Here is a 22,146-nt window from a genome sequence, read left to right on the forward strand (position 1 = left end):
GATTACCGTAATGACTGTAAAAATGGGACATGCGCGCGAGAATCCTGTTTCACAAGATGCTTTACTACCCACAACGCACAAGTCCCATCGAAATGCCTGTGGAAGACCCTGGCATAATGGCAAAGTAAACGAAATGCAGCCACGGGGCAGGGGAGGTCCCTCATGTACAAATTCTAGACCTAACTCTCAAATAATGACCAAAACTATTGCCTAAGCAGGGTTGTTGAATAGGTTCCTCTTGCTATTGGCCATCCAATCCTTATCGGTCAGATGACTGGAGACCAAAACTAGATTTGGTCAGTGCCAGAATTTAAAATTAAGCTCTATAATTGTAATTTACACTTCAAACATTTCTATTAAAAAAAAAAAAGGTGAAAGTAGAACTGTAACTTGATGTTCTACAATGTAAACTGTACCGTTAAGCGTAAATCAAATTCCCTTAACACATTCATAGTTCTGAGACACCAGCACTAATTGCTCTAATTGAACATGTTAGAATTGAAAATGCAAATGCAAAATAAGACAAAATCATTCAATGTTATAAATATGTGTATTTATTTGATCAAATATGAAGCAAGTACGAAAACAGAAGACTTCCTCGGTGAGGGAAACAATCATTGTTCATCCCATCTTGCATTCAGCAAGATGGGATGAACATTGCCATAACTTGGGAGTGAAACTTAGAACTGGAGTGACATGACTTGAGATGGAGAACCTTTTAACTCAAACAGTGGCATGAGAACGAAATGGATAATCCCACTCCAGGGTTGAGAAAATACACAACTGACATTCAAAGTCTTTAAAAAAGTAATGCATTCAAAAAAGTATATAAAAAAATTAAAACAGCTGCAGCGTGTTATGCGTTACAGAAAATGGGTAACATAAAACGCAATATTTAAAACAAATAACATATGTCCACACTGTACATAAGTCTACAGCAAAGTTTGTTTGTGTGTGTGTGTGTGTGTTCATGCATGGCAGTGTAGAAGCATTTCCCATTCTGGCCTATGATGCTACCATGGGCTGGCCAGTGACGGCTGGGCTCAAGGCTGGTTGATCTGGCCCATGAAGAGAATGGTACCTAGGACAGAGACGAGGAGAACTCATCACAGTCGAGCACATATTTCAAACGGTAATGTTTAAAAGGTAAACCCAGATGGAAACAGAAGTCCGTACCTGTTGGGTTATGTCTGATGAGGAAGAGGAAAGGTCTGTCCACTGTAACCCAAGGTGGAGAGGACCGAGCCAGCAAAATGGCAGCTGAACGCAAAAAGCAAGACACAAAAACATGCGAGATATACCACAACAGTATAGGTTAATGTGCAATACTGTCATTAAGTTACCAGGTCACAGAATGAATACTTACTAGTGGCAGCTGCTGCTTTTGTTCCATCTTCATTCACCACAATTTTGGCTTTCTGGAGTGCCTTGGATACATGCACAGGTTCAGCACCTGAGAAAACAATAACAATAAGGATGAGAAATCCTTAAAGGCCCTACATGCCCATGGTTCATGTATAAACCACATTACACCACATGATGGTGCAAAAATTCACAATTGTCAGAACAGACTGGAGTTATCCCATAAACTCCTTTGCAGCTTGCACCACACGATGGCACTAGAGGGCTACATTTACAGCTCCTTTGCTTCCATCACTCACGGAGGAGGCGAGAGAAAGAAAGAGGACAGGGTGCTTCTGGTTTTCACACTGGACAGCTAAGACACAATTCGTGCTTCTTACCGGCTCTGGCAGTAAACAGCCAAAACCGCTCTGGTATTTACAAGCATTTCTCATATCTAAATCAACCTGTTGTAAAATACTCTGAGGCGGTGCGTCACTTCTGGGTTTGGACTGAGTGTGCTTTCACTCACTGAGGTGTCTGAAGTCAGCTTTGCCCTGACTAAACATGTCTGTTATTCCCAGGGCTGAAAGGGGGGCTTCCAAATCCACCTCCGCATCAGCAGTAAACCTACAGACACAAACAGACACACAAGTGCATGGAGTTACCGCCACTTTTAGTCAAAGAGGCATTTCAAGAAGAAGAACTGCGGTATGCTTGTGTGTCTTACTTGGGGATGAGCAGGCGGACTTTCCTCATGTTCATCAGTTTGGTCCAACTCTGCACTGTGGCCGTGCTGATGTGAGGGATGATGCGGGACAGAGGCGTTTCCTCTTCAGAAGGCAGGACGATCAACATGCTGATGGTGTTGCCGTGATAGGGCAACTCAATCACCTTATACTTCAGCCCCTGAGGTGTGGTGGCCATGCCTGGCAGAAGAGGAAGACACATCAAGGGTAAATTGTTTCAAACATCAGGGGGATGAAACTCGAGTCGAGCACAAATAACACAAGGCTGTGTTATTTGTGCAATTAAAAAACAAGAAAGATGAAAAGCAGGACTTTCTGTTGAAGAAGTTTGTGTTTCTATGGGTGAAACTATTTTCTTTGCCTCTCTGAACATGATGGCTATCGCTGCTCGGCATTTTCTATTTCGTACAAACAAACTAGAAATGGAGGAGACATCATTTCCTGATCACAAACAGAGAGTATACAGTCCCTCTTTGTTTACACAGGGATATCAGTTATAGACTCCTATTGAGTCGTTGATGCATTTTTAGACTTTTTAGTTGTTAATATTGCTTGAAGTTTAAGATGGTATCAAGTGTGCTGGACTTTATGGCACATTTTCCATTTAGTAAAGCACTTGAAAGGTACTTGAGAAATGAATAGTTTAACTAAGTTGCCAAAGTAAGCACAGAGTCACAGCAGCACTGGTCTCATATAACAAACATTCATAGAAACGTGCCTACACGGTTTTTAATGCTTTATGTGTTGCGATTTAACTAAATCGCTTCACATTAAGCTCTGAAGAAATAAATCCAAGAGTGTGTGACTCCCATTATATTCATAAAACATAACATCAAGCCATAGCCAAGTGATTCATGGCTATTACAGACTCTTTATGACCTAGGTGTGGTACTTTGGGGACTATAATCCAATGAACTAGTCACAGACTATGAACACTTCAGTCAACACACAGCACGACAATGAAAAATACACAAATGTCTGTGCGTCACAGCTGAACATGGCCTTAGTTTAACTCCAGCACTGTGTGAGAATCTGTCCACAGCACTCTTTCACAGCTCTGACATCCCCACTAAATATAGACGACTGACTGATCATTTGATTTCACACAGAACTAAATCAAATCCTACGGATGTTGCATCTCTAAGTCTGCATTTCTTTCCAAACTCAACACAAGCTGACCTTTAAATCAGAAACTGGCAATGGCTGGGATTCAATAATAAAAACAAACAAATAAAAACAAAGAAATTAAGCATTTTCATCATTAAATCTACATTCCCTATAATACATGATGGAAGAAGCTGAAGGTTCCTATGATAGAATGAAATTCCTCTGGATTTACATACACAGAAAAATAAAAAAATGTGTATTTTTCATTTTATTGTCATTTTGTTTTACTCATCTCAACTTCAGAACCTTCTAATTACAGCATGGAATATATTCAAATGTAAAGAGCGTCTCGTATTTAGCATCTAAATCCCCACTCACCGATGCTGAAAACAGAGAGTTGGGACATCATTGGGACTTTATACACATCTCCGTTGCCCCCGGTGAAGGGCCTCATCTTGGTGTTCTCGGGCTGGAAGCGAGATTTCCATAAGCCTTTGAAGTATATCGAGTTGACAGAGACCAGTCGGGTCAGGGCTGAGTCCAGCATGTCTGCTTTGATCAAGCTCGGGATGTGACCTGGATAAATATGCAACATGGGAACGTTATTCAATCAGGGATGTCTGATTAAAAAAGAAAAAAAAAGAACTGGTGAGAAGGTGATTGCATCATATGAGGACACCTAGAAACACACTAGATTTTTTTTTATTGAGCACATCACAAAGTAAAGACTTTCTACTGTGTTCTGTGAAAGGTTCAACGGTAGGTTGAGTATGTGTTGGCCGTTGATGCAAAAACACAATATTAATAGATATTGTATGTAAAGGCCTGATTATGCTTCCGCGTAGTGATAACGCAACGGCAACGCAACGGCCACGCAGTTGCTTGGAGACTGTGATGGTTCTGCGTTGGGTTTACGTGTCGAAATGCAATTCAAAGCCACACCGGGAAAGGGCGCTATGTTTTTTGTAAAGACTGACCGACCGACCGAGACTCTTGGCGTATATCGTCGTAGCCTCGTTATAGCGTATTTGTTTACTTTCCGGCTTTAAACGTCCACAATTTTTCAGAACTTGGTGTTTTATTTCTTTGTGCAAAAGCCAGGAAGGTGCAAACAATAAAACGAGGTGCAAACAATAAAAGTAGCCTTTTAAAAGTTTAAATGGCGGTGTTTATGAGTGGAAACCGGATAGCGGTCTCCAGCGGATGTAGTTAGCGGACCAATCACAGCTGATGCCGCTGCGTTGGTGTTGCGTTGGTGTTGCGTCGCCTCGACGCGCGTCTAGGATTTTTGGGAGGCACACGTCAGGCCCTTGCGTTGACGTAAGGGGGGTCCGCAAGGACGCAAGGGGTCCGCAAGCCCCCTTGCGTTGTGTCGACGCGGAAGCATAATCCAGCCTTTAGTATACAGGGGTCCAAATACCCCTTGAAATTCTCAGGAGCTTTCTAATTACTGAAGGTAATTGGGAAGCTGAGTAACACTGTTTAAACAATTCTCAATACATGTTCTACCTAATTAATGTAGTGTAGTCACGTCTTGGTTTCGGTTCCGTCCTCTTTAACCAAAAGAAATGTGCATCCAAATAAGTCACCAACCTCCAACATCCGTGTCTCCTACCTTTGGTCTTATTGTTGACCCAATCATTGATTTCATTTGCAGCCGCATGGCGGTTGCTGAAGTCCAGGCTCCTGCTCTCGCATTGGAAGTTGGCTTTGTTAGTGGATACAAAGGCCTCCTCCATGGGGAAGCCCTGCTGGCTGAACATGGCGTTGGCGATCAGCACCACGTCTTGGTTGGACTTAGCCGTCAAGGTCTTGTGGAGCTTCTTCAACATCCTGTACGGGCCTGTAAGAGCAAAGCATTGCATTTGATTTTAATTATTGCTTGGGGTTTAAATGTTTAACAAAATATACTAATACTAACACCCCCCCCCCCCCCCCCCAAAAAAAAAAAAAAAAAAACCTTACCTATAGCACTCTGATCGTAGCACTGTTGCTCTTGAAGTACTAGTTTACTCAGATGAGGACCTAACACTTGTTCTATTTTTAGCTCTTACTTTATCAGCAATGATACGTTGTGGTTTCTTTGCTTCCTTCTTTTGACAAATGTACTTATTGTAAGTCGCTTTGGACAAAAGCGTCTGCTAAATGACCTAAATGTAAATGTAAATGTAAAATATTGGACTCATCTGACTGACTCAGCTACCAAATTCTAATTTTGAGTCACAACTGTCATGTAATGTTCATCAGCCAGCCCGTCATCTTGAACTGCAGCTGAGAGTCCTCACCGTTTTTCTTGTAACGGAGAGCGTTGAGCACCTGTTTCCGTGTCTCTCCGTGGGCTCCTGGTAGCAACATCCCGAGGACGGAAGCTACGCCGTGGGGTGAAAGCACCACATTTTCCAGGGGCTTGGAGCGAACTACTTGCTGGAACACCTGTATGCCAAGATCAGAGCCCCGTTGACCGTAGGAGGGAGCCTGGCACAGCACACCCCTGTGGCCATACAAGGTCACCAGTGCATACAGGCACAGTAATGAAAGGTGCTTCATCATCACCTCCACAGCACCTTGGAAGAAAACGAAGTGTTACACAAAAACCAAGGCAGTGTCGTCTGTTGATTTGTTCTCCAGTAGACACACGGATTACTGGAACCGAGATCTACCATCTAAACAACTACAGACTCATGAAAAACATCAATCTACAACAAAAGGCATTCCTTAAAAAATTGTCCAAGAGTTCATATGACTCATCATGGCTGACCACAATTATCACATGCCCCTTTGCTTATTCTATGTTTATCCACTGATGCAGGATCTGACTAACTCTTACTCACACTGCCTAAATATTAGTTTTACCACAACCACCCTACTGAAACTGGGCTCTTGTTGCATTTTAATTTTAGACTAAATTAAATATTTCAGACCATTATAAGGAGAGTGATTCAGCCTGCACCCCCGCTCACTAAGGAGGTATGATTGTAGCCATAAGAGCCAGCCTGCAGGCTCTCACATATTACATCTACGTGGTGTTTTACTGGTAATCCTATGTTTCGGTTTCCGTGTGAGCTGTGCTAAAGTTTAGGTTATTGCATCTCTGAAATTATTTTCAGAAGCTTGACACAAAAAGGGCAGAGAAACAGCCTTTATTATGGCGAACCAAAATATATATAATTGTAGTTTATTTTGATGGCAGAATTGCACAATATTCAGAGTGTGTCGCGTGTCCGTAAAATGCCCGAGGAGTCGAGAACAGACGGATGACAAGAAGCCATGCTTATCAAACCTGCACCGAGTCCTGCAGCAGTCCGGGGGAAGCAGCTCAACGCTGCATGTGAAGCGCAAGAACTATTCATGCAAGACACACAAACAGGTTCTCTGCGCTCCGTTTACGTCAATTATTTAACTGTTTGGCTCATTTTAACTGGCCCAAACAAAACCCACCTGACATAAATGCTATACGTCATTAATGTATATAACGTTGCATTTTTTTTTGTAGTGGGTCGGAATGCGGACTACGAGGTGGTGCTAGGTAAGTGTTAAGCTAGGTTAACCGCTATGTTGTTGTAGAATAGCTACATTTAGTTGAGTTTGCCGTAAAAGTAACGTTAAATCCGACAGCACGTAACTTACCTATATCAGTGACGTTAGTTTGAATGCCGCAGGTGAAATTGTAACCGTATCAGTCCGCTTCCGAAATGCCGTCCAAACGAGAAAACGGAGCTTCGTCCGCAATGTAAAAGGAAAAAAATATATAAGACTCCCTATTTTCCAGTGAAAGTGAGAACTAGCACTGACTCCGCCGTTGATTCAAGGAGAGGACTTTATTGGACTGAACTCCGCCTTCAAACAGAACAACCGAGCTTAAAAGTGAGCGTCTCCGTTGATGTCAATAGCTAAATAACATGTGATGAGCTTCCGGTAAACTTTCAAAGTAAAACCCAGGGCATTACACTACACTTATCTACTGACACACTTTTCCACACTCTTTACAATACAACGCCTATGATTTCAAAGCCTTACACAATTTTATTTCCGAACTTCTTGCCGAGTTGTCGCTCCCATGTTCGCGAGAAGCAAAAAAACAAAAGTTTTCACGTTTACGCCCATCATGTACTTCCGGTACGTTTTGGCCCGCTCAACTCTGGCTAACTTGACCCAGCTAAGAACTTGTAAAGTGTTTACAACAGGACGTGACAATGATGGGTAATATTTTAAAAACAACATGTAGGATCATTCATGCAAGTCGTATTCAGTTCTTCCAGTTTCCCATGATGCATCACGTGTCAACACAACCAGCAGCATTCTCAGATTAGACCTTTTTTTTGTTTTGCTTTGGTTTTCTGCTGAACAGAACATTCACGAACAAAATATTAACTGGCAAATTTGCTGTGATGCCAATATCAAGTGATTCATTCATCGCATTCACAGAAGAGCAACTGATGTTTTTTTTGTCTGGTGAGGTAACACACACTCAGACACACACACACACACACACACACACACACACACACACACACACACACACACACACACACACACACACACACACGTGCATGCACATGCACCTGAAAAGAGACTGAGGCTCAATTACATCCCTTCTGCAGCCAAAGAAGATTATGAGTAGGTGCATGGGGTATTTGAATTACAAGGGATTAAATGAGTGTTGGCAATTATGACTAAATCCATCGTAAATGTTCGCTTTAACAAAGACGGGATTGTGGGTTGTCATAATATATATTTCATGTTTTGTGGGAACCTCCACTTTAATAGCTTAGTTTCACACAGCCTCTGTGTGAGTACTCAGCTGGAGACTCACAGTGGGGCTGGATTCAGAGCAGGGTTTTGGTCTCCGGTCTTTGTGGGTGTGTGGTTTCTGTTTGGGGTGGGGGTCTTGCACATCCAGCTGAGATACAGAGATGATACTGTTGTGAAAATAAACACTGGTAAGTGAAGTGGGGTTATAGTGTCTGTGTTTTGGATGTCGTAAGTGAACACACAGCTGGCTAATAGAATCATGTTACAGATTCTGCTTTTAAACAGAATCTGTCTAGACTAAAGGAGAGAACATTGCTGTCCGAATTGCATAATTTTACAGGAGTTGTTGGTGTAGCCAAAATGCCATCTCTGGAACCCGCTGGAGATATCATCATACTCCCGTTGAGCAGTCAAGACAACAGTGTAGCTACACTCTTATCACCAAAACATGACAAAACTTGTGCTGAACAAGACCAGATGTGTGCATGTTTGTGCAACACGTAGCCCATGCAAGTCACGAGCCAATTCTCTCCTGAAAACTTTAGTCTTTGTTTCACTGCTGCCTGTTTAAACACAATCTTCCCTGTGTTCTAAGCATCAGATGCTAAAGTGACAGGGTATGTGTGCAGTCATGATGTTGATGAACGTAAGTGATTTTTTGGGGGGTTTGAAATCTCTTGAGCTTTCCAAAGATTGCTGTGAAATTTTCTCATTATGAAACATATTTGTCAAGAGCTGGCCACACAAAGTGTCCTGATAGCGTTGGTCAATACCACGCAACAAAAGGCAGTGACATTGCATATTGTATCCCAAAGGCAAATGCTATGCTGGGAGACATTGTCATTTTTATTTATTTTTTTATTTTCACTGTGCAAGAAATTGTTCTTGCAAAATAAGAAATTATTGAGTGTGAAGTATTTCTGGATGATGTTACTTGTTGGTGTTGGTCTTCAATTAAATCGTTCAAATACTGGGTCTACTGACTTGCATGTGCCTCCTTAAAAAAATGAACAGACTCTCTACTACTCTCAGAAATGCACTATATTAACCTTTGCAATGTTAACTCAGAATGAAACTGAAAATGAAGAGAAAAAAGAGCCTCCACAGTCATAAAAAAATGATTTATTCATTGGTTCAAAATTGCCCCCCACATTTAAAATACCCAACTGTGTGAGTACTGATGCTTGTGTAAAGCAGTCATAAGCATGGCAGTAAAATAAGAAGGCTCACTCCAACGTCACTGATCTGACAAAAGAGGAATCGGTTTGCTTTGCAGAGCCATCGATTTGGCCCGTTTGTCACTCATTGATTCAGCCACTTCTGGAGGAGTAAGAAGATGCGGTCACGGGCCAGAGCCAGCTGTAGGAGATCCTGGCTCCTGGCAGGGTACATGTTGGCACAGTGGGCTGTTCCTGGATCAGCGAAAAAAATAAATAAATAAAAACTTAAAGGATATGGCAGTGGGAAAAAAAAGAAGTAAAACTGTGTTTTCTGAGTTACGAGAATAATTATCCACCTAATAAAGTTAGAGTAGAACAAGTGAGCCATTGTTCTACTCTGAAACTGTTGCTTGGTTTCTGTAATGTAAGAGCAACCACAAATGAAATCCAGTCCTCTGTTCACTCATGCGACAGATTTTTAGACACTAATTAGAAAACCGCTAATTCAAAAAAGGTTCAATGATAAGCTGTGGTCAAAGGAGAGGTGTACCTGCTGTAAGAAGAACAGACAGCACGTATTGCAATCAGGTGTATTCTGTGTACGTTGGATGTCGTTTAAATCCCACTGAACTGATATCCACTTTGTAAAATTGCAAACAGACCAATTGTGAATTGCATTTTGACTATGATTTTCCCGTTACGCATATTCTTTCTCACCTTTGATGAAAACAGCGGGGAGGTCCGGTGTGATGTCCTGGGTGATTCCCAAGGCGTGCCAGGGGTCAATGGACCCGTTGGGAAGAACTATTCTGGTGGAGCGGATGTCGTAGCCGCCGTAAAACTCGTTGGTCTGGCCCACGGCCTCCGCCACCTGCTTGGCACTGACGTTGTAGAAGTCTGCGCACTGTTTCACATGGTACCTAGATGAGAGAACACAGACTGATGCAATGAAACTGGAAAGAGAGTGGCCAGTGTGCAAAGTAATAGTCGGTGGAGGGATTACAGGTGTGGAAGTCGTACATCTAAGTGTATTCAGCAGAGAGGCATGTTTGGTGCACTCACGCAAGAGGGAAGCCAGTGAATGGTTGGTTGGGCGAATCAGTGCTCTGGTAGAATCCAAATTCAGTGCAGGTCTGGTAAACCCACTGTCTCCCTGACAACACACACACAAACACACGCACACACACACACGCACACACACACACACGCACACACACAACACAATTGCATATGTATTTCAACAGAGCAGATAATGAGTTTAAAATGGTTTTAAAGTGTCCACTTTCTGTTATTCAGCCCCGGTTAGAGGGAGGGGGGAGGTCAGGGGAATTTAATGCAGACACATCCCAGTGACTTTTTAAGAGACGACTTCCTGATCCCCACCCCTCCCTCCAGCCCCCCTCTCATGAAACCGAACCTGGGAACTGGAATCAGAGCCCAGGGCGATGCTACGACATGCAGAGGTTGTTACTCAACACTGAGTGCCCGGACAAGAGGCATATAATTTAACTCCTAACCTTAGAATAGACTCGTTTGTGTAATGCTCTTAATTTACATTTACCTCAACATTATTTTGGGATTTTCACATAATTTCAGAACATATTTAGTTACATGACGTAATTACATTGTTTGATGTTCCTACTTGGCCGGAACCTGCCTAGTTTATTTTTATGTAACTAGGCTTTTATGAAGCCTTTCGGCAACACCAAGAAATGGGTTTGCTATGTTATGACTGCAACCACATCCCATACTCAGCACATAACCTGTCTTGTGTTTTATTCTGGTCTCCTGAGGCTACTGATGTTCCTGCCTCTACTATTATTATTGTTGGCTGTCGGTGAAAGAGTTCAATGTGACATCACGCCCGCTGTGCTGTTCTCTGTCATGAGAACAACCAAAAAAACCACACCACCTGACAACGAGCAGACCAAACGGACCCCAAAAGTACACGGTACCTTGAAAACAAATAGCTGGTAGTGATGAGGGTGAGATTTTAAAAACAGATCCAACTAAAAATAACCATGTCTACAAATGTACCCACCTCCCCCTGCAGCCGGCCCATCCCAAGATGCATTAGTCATGTCCCTGAGGTAGCTCTGGTAGCTGACATTCAGGCATTTGATAGAGAAGGTGTCCATCATGAGGCGGGCCACAGCAGCGTAGCGGGCGTAAGGATCCCCCAGTGACGTGTCGCCCATCACATCACACAGCACCTTGATGGTGATGTTGGTTCCCATCACGCCCTAAATTCAAAAAGAGGAAGAGAAAAAAAAAGTCAAATGAATTCATCACCTTCTCCATATATATGGTTGAAGCAAATATATGAAAAACTGTCTCATGATGATGATGATGATTAAGGAGTCATTTTCTGCAGGTGAAAGTATCCCCCGGGCTTTTATTGTGATAGGAGGAGACATGAACTTGTGATCCATACTTTGCAGACACACAAGGTCCAGTTCCCCGTTATTCAGTTCTGGTTGAGAAGGAATGCAACTTGTCGGGGGAGTTTCATGCGGACACATCTCAGTGGCGTTTGAAGAGACCACTTCCTGTTCCAGCGATTCCCCTCCAGCGCTCCCACTCATGAAATTGAAGCCGGGAAACCCGTCATCCTCAAAGTCCGGCTTGAGGGCCAGCGTGTTTGTTGGCAGTATAGCACCATCCCAATAGAAACAGGTGTTTCTTGACACACAGGCTTCCTGTCAGAGGCTTCACTGCCACCCAATGGACCGTTGTAGGCAAGTGGTTAAAAGGCCCATTTCGCTCACATCAGGGGAAGTAACAAGAAACGATCTGCATGGCTAGATACCACAAGGGAAAAGTGAGAAATGATGTATATCGTTCTTGAGCTTGGAAGCAGCAGCTGAAAAAAAAAAACCTAAACAATCTGGTGTCAAGGTGCATTTAGTAGATGCTCTGGAGCTTTGAAAGCTCCCAAACTGTCGTTAAATGGACCTGGTGACGACATCGCTTTGTGAGATTGTGGAATTATCATATGCATGATGTGGAAGTAAACGGAGCCTCTAGAATGCCTTTGATGATTCCATGGTTTTCTCTTCATGCAAAATATAACTGCAAGTAAGAGAGAAGAGGGGAAATTATCATATATATTGGCCTTATCTATTATGGCTCAACATATCCTCTTAATGTTCATTGTGGGAAATTAACTGGTCACGAGATCACATTCAAATCTCAGTCGTACCAATATTATTAAAATGTTACGACAAAATGTTTTGTTTAACCTTTATGTAACCCTCACTGAAACTGGACCCTGGCCAAGACTTGCAGCAGGATCTTGCTCTGCACATTACCACAGCTTCTGTGGAAGTTCCCGCTACTGTACGTGACTGCAAGACCATGTTTTGGTCGTGATGACTCACACAGAGACTCACAAGGTCAGCGTCACTGTTGGTAATCAATAACTAACAGCCACTAAAAGCGGTCTAACTATCCACCGAACTGCAGGTGAAAACAATGCCAGCCACAAGCTATCGCCAAGCTAAAGTTAAAATCTGACCTTTCTGATCGCAATAGGAGCGCTTATTTGTCATTTTTATGTTCAACCTGTATTTGACTGTTGAAAATAAATACATTTGTGTACCTTGTCCAAGATATTTGGCATAAAAACAATAAATACACAACTGGTGATATACTGCACAAAATGCATATAAAATCAAGGTCTACATCAATAAAAGTGATTTTGTCATGATGAATCGGAGAAATGGAGGAAACATCATGGACTTGTGGATAGTTGATTGATCCCTTTGTTTCTATACAAACCCACAACATTAAAAAGCAGTCGTAGTTCTTACGTGTGAAAGGAAAGTCGTGTTGCTATCAACTATAAATGACCCACGACTACACGACTCTCTGCATCTTCTGAATAAAAAGAGGAATGTGGCGTTACATAACGTCCTTCCGCGTTTTATAAAGCACCCCATTGATAACCCCTCAACTGTGAAGCCACAGCACTGCCTCTTCTGCTTGAGTTACACCTCGGTCCTAGTTCTTACCCAAATTCCTCAGTGGTACCTAAAACCTGGTAGTTTGCTCTATACCCGGCCCTTTGTGTCAGGGAGGCAGCTGCTGGCTGCGTCGGTCGGCTAATGCTGTGGACTCCGTGGCCCGCCGCTCCTCTCAGTTCTTTTATAAGCGTCTCTTTAGCTTGGGGGGCGACAGGAAACCAGAGAGACCACAGAGTCTTTTGTTACTTTTTCACATCAGCTTATTGGTAACCGGACTCACGTCTCCTCAAGGCACCAGGGGGACAGAGAGAGGGGATGGGATGAGAAAAGGGGGAGCTGGTAAAAAAAAAAAAGAAAAGGGCACCAAGAGGAAAAAAGGAAAGAAATAGGACAGATGTACAGTAACAGATAATAAGAAAATGACTTTCCGTCCGTGCCGTACCGTCCGTGAGTGAGTGTGCACCTCTGTGTCTGTCCATGGCTAATCTCGCATTCTGCATACTGTTTTGGGTGGCCAGTTATGGCCGCACGCTTAAGAACCTATCCGTGGTTACGATGACTCACGCTTTCTAAAAGAAATCACCTTTGATCGCCTGTTAAAGCACGCCACTGAATGCCTGCTGACTCCTCCTCTGCTACTCTTAACTGTACACACTACTGTATCCCGCCGCTGTGACGCCGGCAGGCAGCTTGGCGAGTTTTGTTTTTGGAAAGACTTCTGCAAACATCGCCACTTATTTGTGTGTTTGAATTAAATGTGTTGCAAGATGCCTTACAGCCTATTGGTGTCATTTTTGGGGTTCGGTTCAATCAATCACACTATAGGGCAGTGGTGTTTACAGACACATCTGGAGGAGATCTACCTGAGTGCACCTTGTTCGTATGTATTTCTTCTCTTCTTCCTGTTGCAGATAACTGATTAAAAATCTCACACCAGCTGGATCGTGTCCACATTTGACCCTGAATGATGTAATATGCAAGTTAATCTATTATTATTATTATTATCATCATTATCACCAGTACATTTGTCATGACCCTGGGCTTCATTAGAGGTTTTTACTATTCTTTACTGCGTTTCAGAAGCGTTTCGACTAACACGTAAGAGCGGAAAATACAGGAACAGGAGACAAAGTAGGTGAGCAAGCAGACCCGGGAGACTCTCTTACAAGGCAGTAACGCCGGGCCCCTCACTGCTCAACAACGCAGGGTTTATGATGTTTCAGTAGACTGCTTGTCTGTAACCCTCCTGGCATCACATAGATGCCTTTCACTCCTCCAAGACTGGACCCTGGGTCAACCAGACCTACAAAGGATCTACTCAAGCTCTGCCATCTCAGTTGAACATGCATGAACGATGTCATATCTGATATATTGTTTCTAAAGCACATCTATAACAGTCATCCCAGAGGGGATTGAGTGAACTATAATGGAATCATTTCGCTGGTCGGTCTATAAAAAATGCAACGTGCCTTTAAGTTCAGTTCAAGCTTTTTTTCAAACTGGAACTTTCCTCCAATCATAATTCTCTTTTCATGTCCATGTACACATATTCAAGGGCTCGATGGATTGTAGAGATAGATTTTTCTGTGTCTTTGGAACGTTAGGACCGACCTGGTGAGCCATGCATCAAGTCTAAGTGGAACTATAATGATGTAACTGATGAACATTAGGCTTGAATGAATAAGCAAGGGGTCCATAAAAAAGTATGGACATTGGCAAAGGTTGACCCTTTAAAATAATAGCTCCTCTTTTGGGGTTTAGAGGTGCTGCTATGTGGATTCTGTAACATTTGGACAGCTATTTCCCCTAGTTCCAGTCTTGATTCTATGCTAAGCTAACCACCAACTGCCTCTAGCGTCATATTTGAGTTATGAGCTATTCCTCAATGGAGCTAATAAGCTCTGTAAATATTTTTTTATGTCTCATGTTGGTCTATATACTATTTGTGAGCTATCAATACTTATTTTGACACCACATTTTAAGACAGCAACCGCACAACATGTCCGCTATTGGTCGTCAAAATCCATGTTTCGGGATGTTTTACTGATGTTGCTTGGCATGAGTCTACTCCCCCTCACCTCAAAGTCCCTGTTGTCTTCATTGTACTGGACCACATCCATGAAGTTGCCAGCCATCGTTTCCAGGAAGTAGGCCAAGTCCATCTCTGTCTGGTTCTGCAGTTTGGAACACAAGCTGGATGAGATGAAGAAGAGGCGGCGGCGGTGGAATGGGGGGCGATGGAGGATGGACCATGGGGGAGATGGAGAGGAAAATTAGGAGAGCAAAGTTAGACCAAAGCATGTTCGGCAGTTGAACAGTGCAGCTAGTTTCTCTTTCCCTTTGTTCTCAGGAAATAAAACATCAGGCCGTTTCAATGAAAGTTCAAAACAAACCACCAGCCGGCGTTATGACCTCCTTTTGTATGGTACTTGTTGAGAGGAAGTGTTGAACCCTGGATGTGGATGGGTTTCATTGACCTCTATACAAAAAGTTACAACTCATCTCTCCAAATAGAGAATAACAATCTTTATTTAGCTGGTGGCTCTAGGGAAAGCAACGTCCGTCTGTCAGTCAACCACTTTGGTCCAGACTGAAACGTTTTGGATGGATCGCCACAAAGACATTTGTGGTCCCCAAAGGAAGAACCCGACTGACTTTCTTCTTTTAGCGCCACCATGACGACAGCTTGTCTGACCGTCTGTCAGACCTAAACTGGTAAATTTGGCGTGCCTATGTCGAGACGTGCCGATTTGTCAGTACATGGGTTTGTGTGCTCATACTCCCTTTGCGATGAAATTGTGACGCAAGTATTGGTCGGTTTGGTTTGGGAGCTGGACAAGCTTGTAAAACCACCTTGTGACCTTTGTGTCTGCATGAGGACACGTCTGCACCTACAGTCTGTAGGATGTGCACGGAGCTCAAATAAAAAGACGTTCCAGTAGGGCACGCAGTCGAGGCTTTAGTGCGGTGCTGAGCTCTGTGCGACTAACCGCATCATTATAACCTCGAAGCCTATTTATTGATCATGTTGGCTGACCTTACAGTCATTATACCAACCAAAAATATGCAAAACACCACCAGACTGCTGACGCAGCAAAAACTGAGGAATAACGTCATACTTCAAACAATGGGAGAAAATGAAAAAGGGACTGAGAAAAAAATAAATACTAAAGGGATTCATCTAAGTCGAAGCCCTCCAACTTTTTAAGTAATATTCATATATTTCCATTTCTACTTCATCCTTGCCAGGGAGTAAACGACTTTGAAATTACATTGCAGTAATAATTAATTACAGCAATTATAACAGTGTGTGGAATATGATTAACTATTTTGAATAAAATGTGTAATTTACAGGTTTGCCATAGACAATCAGTGCAGAAACTAAAGACACATATATTTGCATAATAATGATACTATCCAGACATGCAGGAAGGCTTACAGGGCTTTATTACAGTGACTGGACACATTTTTGTTGTAGTGTGTGTTGCTTCGAATTCCCCATGTTTTTTTGCTTTCTCATGTTAAAAAAGTGGTTGCCAATGATGGCAACCAAAGGCCAAGAACTGGTGACCAACTTCTAAAAAAATGATGTGTCACCGTCGAGCCCAGCAAAGAAACCGGATCACATCCTCGTATTCCTCTCAGGTCTGACATTCCAGAGTCCTCAGTCCAAGAAGATCTGACGGACACTCATGAAGATGTAACAGGACCAGGCTCAAATTAGGAACCGAGACAACCCTCGCTGCTCTTTGAACCTCTCACATAACTTCAGGTATCGTTATAGTCCGGCCGTTCTGAAACCCACGTCATACCTGCACTGCAAAATCAGCCCTTCTAGAAAGAAGTAAAATATTCTCATATTCAATCAAATTATCTTGTATCAAGCAGAAAAATCTGCCAATGGGGTAAGCTTTTTTTGCTTGACAAGCAATTCTTAAAATAAGCCCAAATTTCTTAGCTCCGAAAGACTAAAATGAGACTTTAAACTAGACAGAAAATCTTAAACTAATCCAAATTCTTCTAAAACAAGCAATGAAAAAAACACTAATTCAAGATTAAATTACTCAAAATTAGAATTTAAGTCTCTTTACTAATTTAAGAAATTACACCTTAATCTGGGATTGATAATGAGCATAAAAGTAGTTAAAATAAGACATAATTTCTTAAAACAGCATAACAAATATAAAAGTGATGTCTTAAATCAAGATACTTGACTTGAAACTTTCTCAGTTAATTTTTTTTTTTTTTTTATGGCTGGAGTGCCATGCAAGCCTTTTTTATTTGTATTATGAGAGAGACAGTGTGGAAAGGGGAGATAGAGGGGGAAGACATTCGCGAAGGAGATTGCCGGGCCGGGAGTCGAACCACTGATCTCCGTACATGGGGCGGCTGCCTTATCCACTGCGCCACCGGCTGAGCCTCCGTACATGGGGCGGCTGCCTTATCCACTGCGCCACCGACCGCCCCAGTTAATTTTTTTTATTAACTTTGCAATACAATTGCTCAATTCAACATCCAAAAAAAAAAGGGCACTTCTGCATTCCAGATCCATCATAATCAAACAGATTGAAAAGCCAGTTTTGATTTGAACCTCACTATCAAAATAATAATAAATCAGTTATTGTAGCAGCATAGCAACTAAACATCATGTTGCAGCTGGTTTGCAGCATAATATCCCATATGGTTTTCAATCTCACCAAGCAACTGTCCTGTAATGAAAATGAAAATATTAATAATAAAAACTTTTGTCCTTGTTTCATGGCATTCTTGAATTGAGATGTTGTGCAAATGGTCTTACTCTTAAAATAAGGCAAATAATCTTGGTGCCCCGCTGGGTTTGATCGTAAAACATTTTTATACTCTTTTTTCTGGTTCATTCTAGCTCAAAATTAGCTGGAATATCTTATCAAGAAAAAGTAAGGCATACTTTCTTAAAATGAGATATTTTTTCTAATGCAAAACTTGCTTGACAAGATTAATATTCTTTTTGGACAAAAAATAAGACTTATTTTCTTGATACAAGGCTTTTTTTACTTTCTTGAAATTCCATTTTTGCAGTGTGCTCATTTAACGGTTCCCCTCACTGTCAGAACACGAGCACATCACACGGAATTATTTAACATCTTTTGGAAATACATGTATTCTCTTCCTTGTCAAAAGTGAGAAAAGACGATGCCAAACTTTACAGTGAACGTGAAGCTGCTGCCAAAAAACTGTTAGCTTAGCTTAGCATAAAGACTGGAAGTGGGTCAAACTATTGCTGTATCGGGAAAAACCTGACAGCACACACTGAAGAATGTATCGCTTCAAACGACTTAATTTACCATCAACACTGATCTGACATCCACATAAAAAGGTATAAGACTGGAAATCCTTCCAAAACTGATAAAACTTACTTCATTATTCCCACATCTCCAGTGACAAATCTACCAACTGCTAAAACACATGCTCTGTGGTCATATTCTGCCATCTGACAATAAAAACAGGCCTTTTTTCACAGCAGATATTTGGATTTAATTATAGGAAAAGCCCAGGTCTAACCAGTAACACATTAATCCATGCCGTCCATGTTAGTTTCCCACATCCAGAACCTGATGATGTGCATGCTGGCTCACTGTTGCGGGTTGCTGTTTGTGAACACAGCATTCAAAATCAACCCCTCAACGAGCGAGCGAGAGAGAGAGCGCGTAGAGGTGGCCGAGTGAGCTCCAGTGTGAATGAAAAGGGGGACCAGCGTTGGTGAGAACTAAGCCGTGAAGAATAGAAAATGTTATTTTGTGATCGCTTCACAGCGGTCGCTGTTTTACGTTCTAAAGCACAAACGGACACAACTCCTCGCAAACCTGCGGGAAGTTGCCAGACTTTAAATGAATGCAGCCCAAGACACACTTCATCCTGCTGTGGCCTGTCTGCTCTCTCTGTGGCTCTGATATAGCAGCAGAGAGACTGAAGGAAGAAACGCAGACGCAGATAATAACACAGCATTGAACACCTGTTCCCCGCCGCTTAACTAACATAACTTGAGTGTATTCCCGTCTTCCAGATCTTAAAGAATGACACCCAAGGATGTAGGATAGAGAAGATATGAGTTAAGACACTGTACTTGAAGTCTTTTGTGATGTTGTCATAGGTCTTGGGGTCCTGCAGGCGCTGATGAAGGGTACTTGAAGCCTTTTTCACCAACATTGGGCACTCGGTCTTCTCTGAAGCCAGCGAACGCCACACAACCTCCAAGTACTCTGGCAAAACACGAAGACAGAGGGAGAGGTGGACACTTAAAGCTGGGCTGCTTTAAAAAAAGACGACATTAATACACAATAACCCACAATAAACATACAGGGTTATTTTGAGGCAAAAGCACTGCATGAACCCAGTTCTAGTCGAGGACTTTTATTTCAAAAAGGTCTTGTGAGGTTGAAAGTGAAATGATGACTCTCCACCGAAGTGAATTTCACTGTTTATAAAACCCTAAAAAGCAGGCTCTCAGACGAAAAAATCCATTACAAAACCTTGGAATATTTCCACCTGGAGTGGAAGCCAATCTCTTGCTTGTGATTGTGCTGACTAACTGCAATGACATTTTGGGGAAATAATCACTGACGTCTGTACACCCACGTACACAATTCTGTGTGTGTTTTGCCTCTGACATTTTTTGTCGAGTAGAAAGAAGAGAATGCGGTCGTCTGTGATCATGTCTTCAAGATAGTGTTTGGTGTGTGGGTGGGGACCGGTACAGGTCCGTGTTCAAAGCTACTCTGACCTCGATTCCAAGCCCGCTGCCTTTTCCGGACGAAAACAACGGCCTCAGCCAAACACAACACAGACACAGATCGAGTGAACCCTTCCTCATCTTTGATCTGTCTGCGACTCCTACTTCTGAGACGCTGGACAAAACTGGGAAATTCAAGTGAAACTCAAATTTTAACGCTTGATGCGTTCAGCGGGGATGTTTATACAGGAGAATGTTGTAAAGACTGCAGGCAGAATGTGTTTCAAAGAGGATGTTCACCCTTCACACGTGTAGTTTACTTCCTGACAGAAAGGCTTACTTAAATCCCTGGGGATTCAAATAGAGTTTGGCAAAGGAATGGCACATATCTTTGTTTGTGTGTGGGTGTGTGTGTTTGTTTGTGTGTCACTGTGTCTCTTCTTACCTGGGAAGTTGACAGTAGCGTACACGGGTGCACTCGTGGCCACAGAGGCATGGACTAGGTGTGGGTACTTCAGCCTGAACCAAGCGGCGAGAGAACCCGGGTACGACCCCCCGAACGCCACCCACTTCGCGTTGGTCAGCCCTCGGGCCGCCGCAGTCACGACGCGGAAGTGTGCCAGGTCAGCCAGCGCCTGGCGACTGCTGAGGAAGCGCAGGCTTTCTGTGCTGAGGTCACTAACACGGAGAGAAGTAGGAAGCGTTACAACATTATTTTTGTTTGAGTGAGCGTCTACAGTACATCCAACATTCAGGCAGTACATTATGGGCCAGACTGTCTTTTGAGTGCAGGGCTGCCATCTAGTGGTACAACAGCATCACCACTGAGGTGCTCATAAAACTGATGGGACAAATTTCTTTTTGGTAATCCCACAGTTCTGTAGTCGCAGACTTGGTCTAAAACTGCTGTGATAACATGTTGGCACATGTCAAATTATACTTCCTCATTCCTCACTGGGAAACACTCAAACGTACGATAGAATCAAATGTTGTTGTTTTGTTTTAAAGCATGGCTATGAGATGCCCCTTCTGTCTCCTTCCACACATACACCTTTGCATTTTGGCTACTTATCTGTTGTACATTTTGATTGCAAAAATTGAGCTGGAGTCCAGGACAGAAATACCAGCATTCTGTAGCATCTTGACGCTGTATTTAGTGCCGTCTGGCATTGTTATCACCTGCCTGCCTGCCTGCAGAAACCAACCAAAGAAGTAAAAGTAGGATCATTTTGATAAACTGATGTAAACAGGCTCAGAGCGAACATGCCTTCGTACTCCTGCTTTTTGGTCTACGGCCACACGGTTGGGATGGATCCATCTCACGGTGGCTGTGCCTGCTGCCATGGACTACTACTGTTGATACTATTGCTTCTGTTAATACCACCACTACTGTTAATGCTACTACTACTATACTACTACCAACACCAAATGCAGTTGGAACCCAAGGGCCTGGGCTGCACGAGATTTCTGCCTAAAAGCCTATTAAGGCAGTTTTTTCTCTCCACTGTCGCTGTAACGCTCGCCCCTGGGTGATGTTGGGACTTTGAAATTGTATTGACTAAACTTGAGCATATTGTAGTCCTGCTCAATGTGTCCTGAGATGACTTCTGTTGTGATATGACACTATGAATACAATTGAATTGAAAAGCCTACTTGGTCGGGTGACTCCTTCCATAGAAGCGATGTTCCAGCATCAAGCAAAGCGCTCCTAGTTTCTGGGCATAGGTGAGCCAGGTGCCATTTTTCATCCACGCCGGATTGGCTGGGCCCTCTCCACCGATCATCAGAAACACTGGGCCACCCGGCTTGTAGTAGGCTTCATTTACAAAGTACCTCTGAGGGGGGAAAAGAGAGACAGGGTTTTTCAGGGTGGGGGAGAAACAACTTCAGACTTCTGGGATACCAGGGGTCAGGTTTGCACCACTAGGTCTTTTTTTTGACAGATCACGTTGACATGGATACATGTGTAACTGTATTTGATGGGATCCTATGCTGACCATTTTGACAGTGCTTAATATCATCACTCATTCATTTATTTTTGCTTCATTGTAAATGTGCTGCCTTTGCGAGGATACACGACATATAAACGGACTTACTTGCTTCCACACTCTGCTGTCTGCACCACTGAAGTGGTCCAGTTTCTGAGTGAACCACTGCTCCTCAGACACAGCCCTCTGCCCGGCATCTTGTACTCGATTGAACTTCTTGAACCCTTTATAGTGTACCTCTGCGCCAACAAACAGGGGAAGCAATACGAATAAGGTGGCGTTACACAGAAGCAGCCCACACCTTTGAAAAGCCATGTTGTTGCGTTATAAACAAGGAACTAGTCAGGCGCGTGTGATGTAGTTCCATGTGGTCAT

At 42.8% G+C, this 22,146-nt stretch overlaps 2 protein-coding genes across 2 annotated transcripts; both read right to left on the bottom strand.

Moving 5' to 3' along the window:
• Nucleotides 1-531: 531 nt before the first annotated feature.
• serpine2 (serpin peptidase inhibitor, clade E (nexin, plasminogen activator inhibitor type 1), member 2) lies at nucleotides 532-7,028 on the bottom strand. Its single transcript, XM_084019678.1, has 9 exons — nucleotides 6,825-7,028; nucleotides 5,483-5,761; nucleotides 4,813-5,040; nucleotides 3,576-3,773; nucleotides 2,072-2,270; nucleotides 1,874-1,971; nucleotides 1,367-1,453; nucleotides 1,177-1,260; nucleotides 532-1,081 (listed from the first exon to the last, which is right to left on the bottom strand). Exons 2-9 carry the CDS (start codon nucleotides 5,745-5,747, stop codon nucleotides 1,044-1,046), a joined length of 1,197 nt encoding a protein of 398 aa, XP_083875804.1. The 5' UTR covers nucleotides 5,748-5,761; nucleotides 6,825-7,028; the 3' UTR covers nucleotides 532-1,043.
• Nucleotides 7,029-9,051: 2,023 nt separating this feature from the next.
• prss59 (serine protease 59, putative) lies at nucleotides 9,052-22,115 on the bottom strand. The gene is made up of 9 exons (XM_084018802.1): nucleotides 21,880-22,115; nucleotides 21,437-21,618; nucleotides 20,229-20,461; nucleotides 19,178-19,313; nucleotides 15,153-15,267; nucleotides 11,151-11,352; nucleotides 10,172-10,262; nucleotides 9,827-10,029; nucleotides 9,052-9,361 (listed from the first exon to the last, which is right to left on the bottom strand). Exons 1-9 carry the CDS (start codon nucleotides 22,084-22,086, stop codon nucleotides 9,252-9,254), a joined length of 1,479 nt encoding a protein of 492 aa, XP_083874928.1. The 5' UTR covers nucleotides 22,087-22,115; the 3' UTR covers nucleotides 9,052-9,251.
• Nucleotides 22,116-22,146: the final 31 nt, after the last annotated feature.

This window comes from Eutrigla gurnardus (assembly GCF_963514095.1).
Source record: "Eutrigla gurnardus genome assembly, chromosome: 10".
NCBI lineage: Eukaryota > Metazoa > Chordata > Actinopteri > Perciformes > Triglidae > Eutrigla > Eutrigla gurnardus.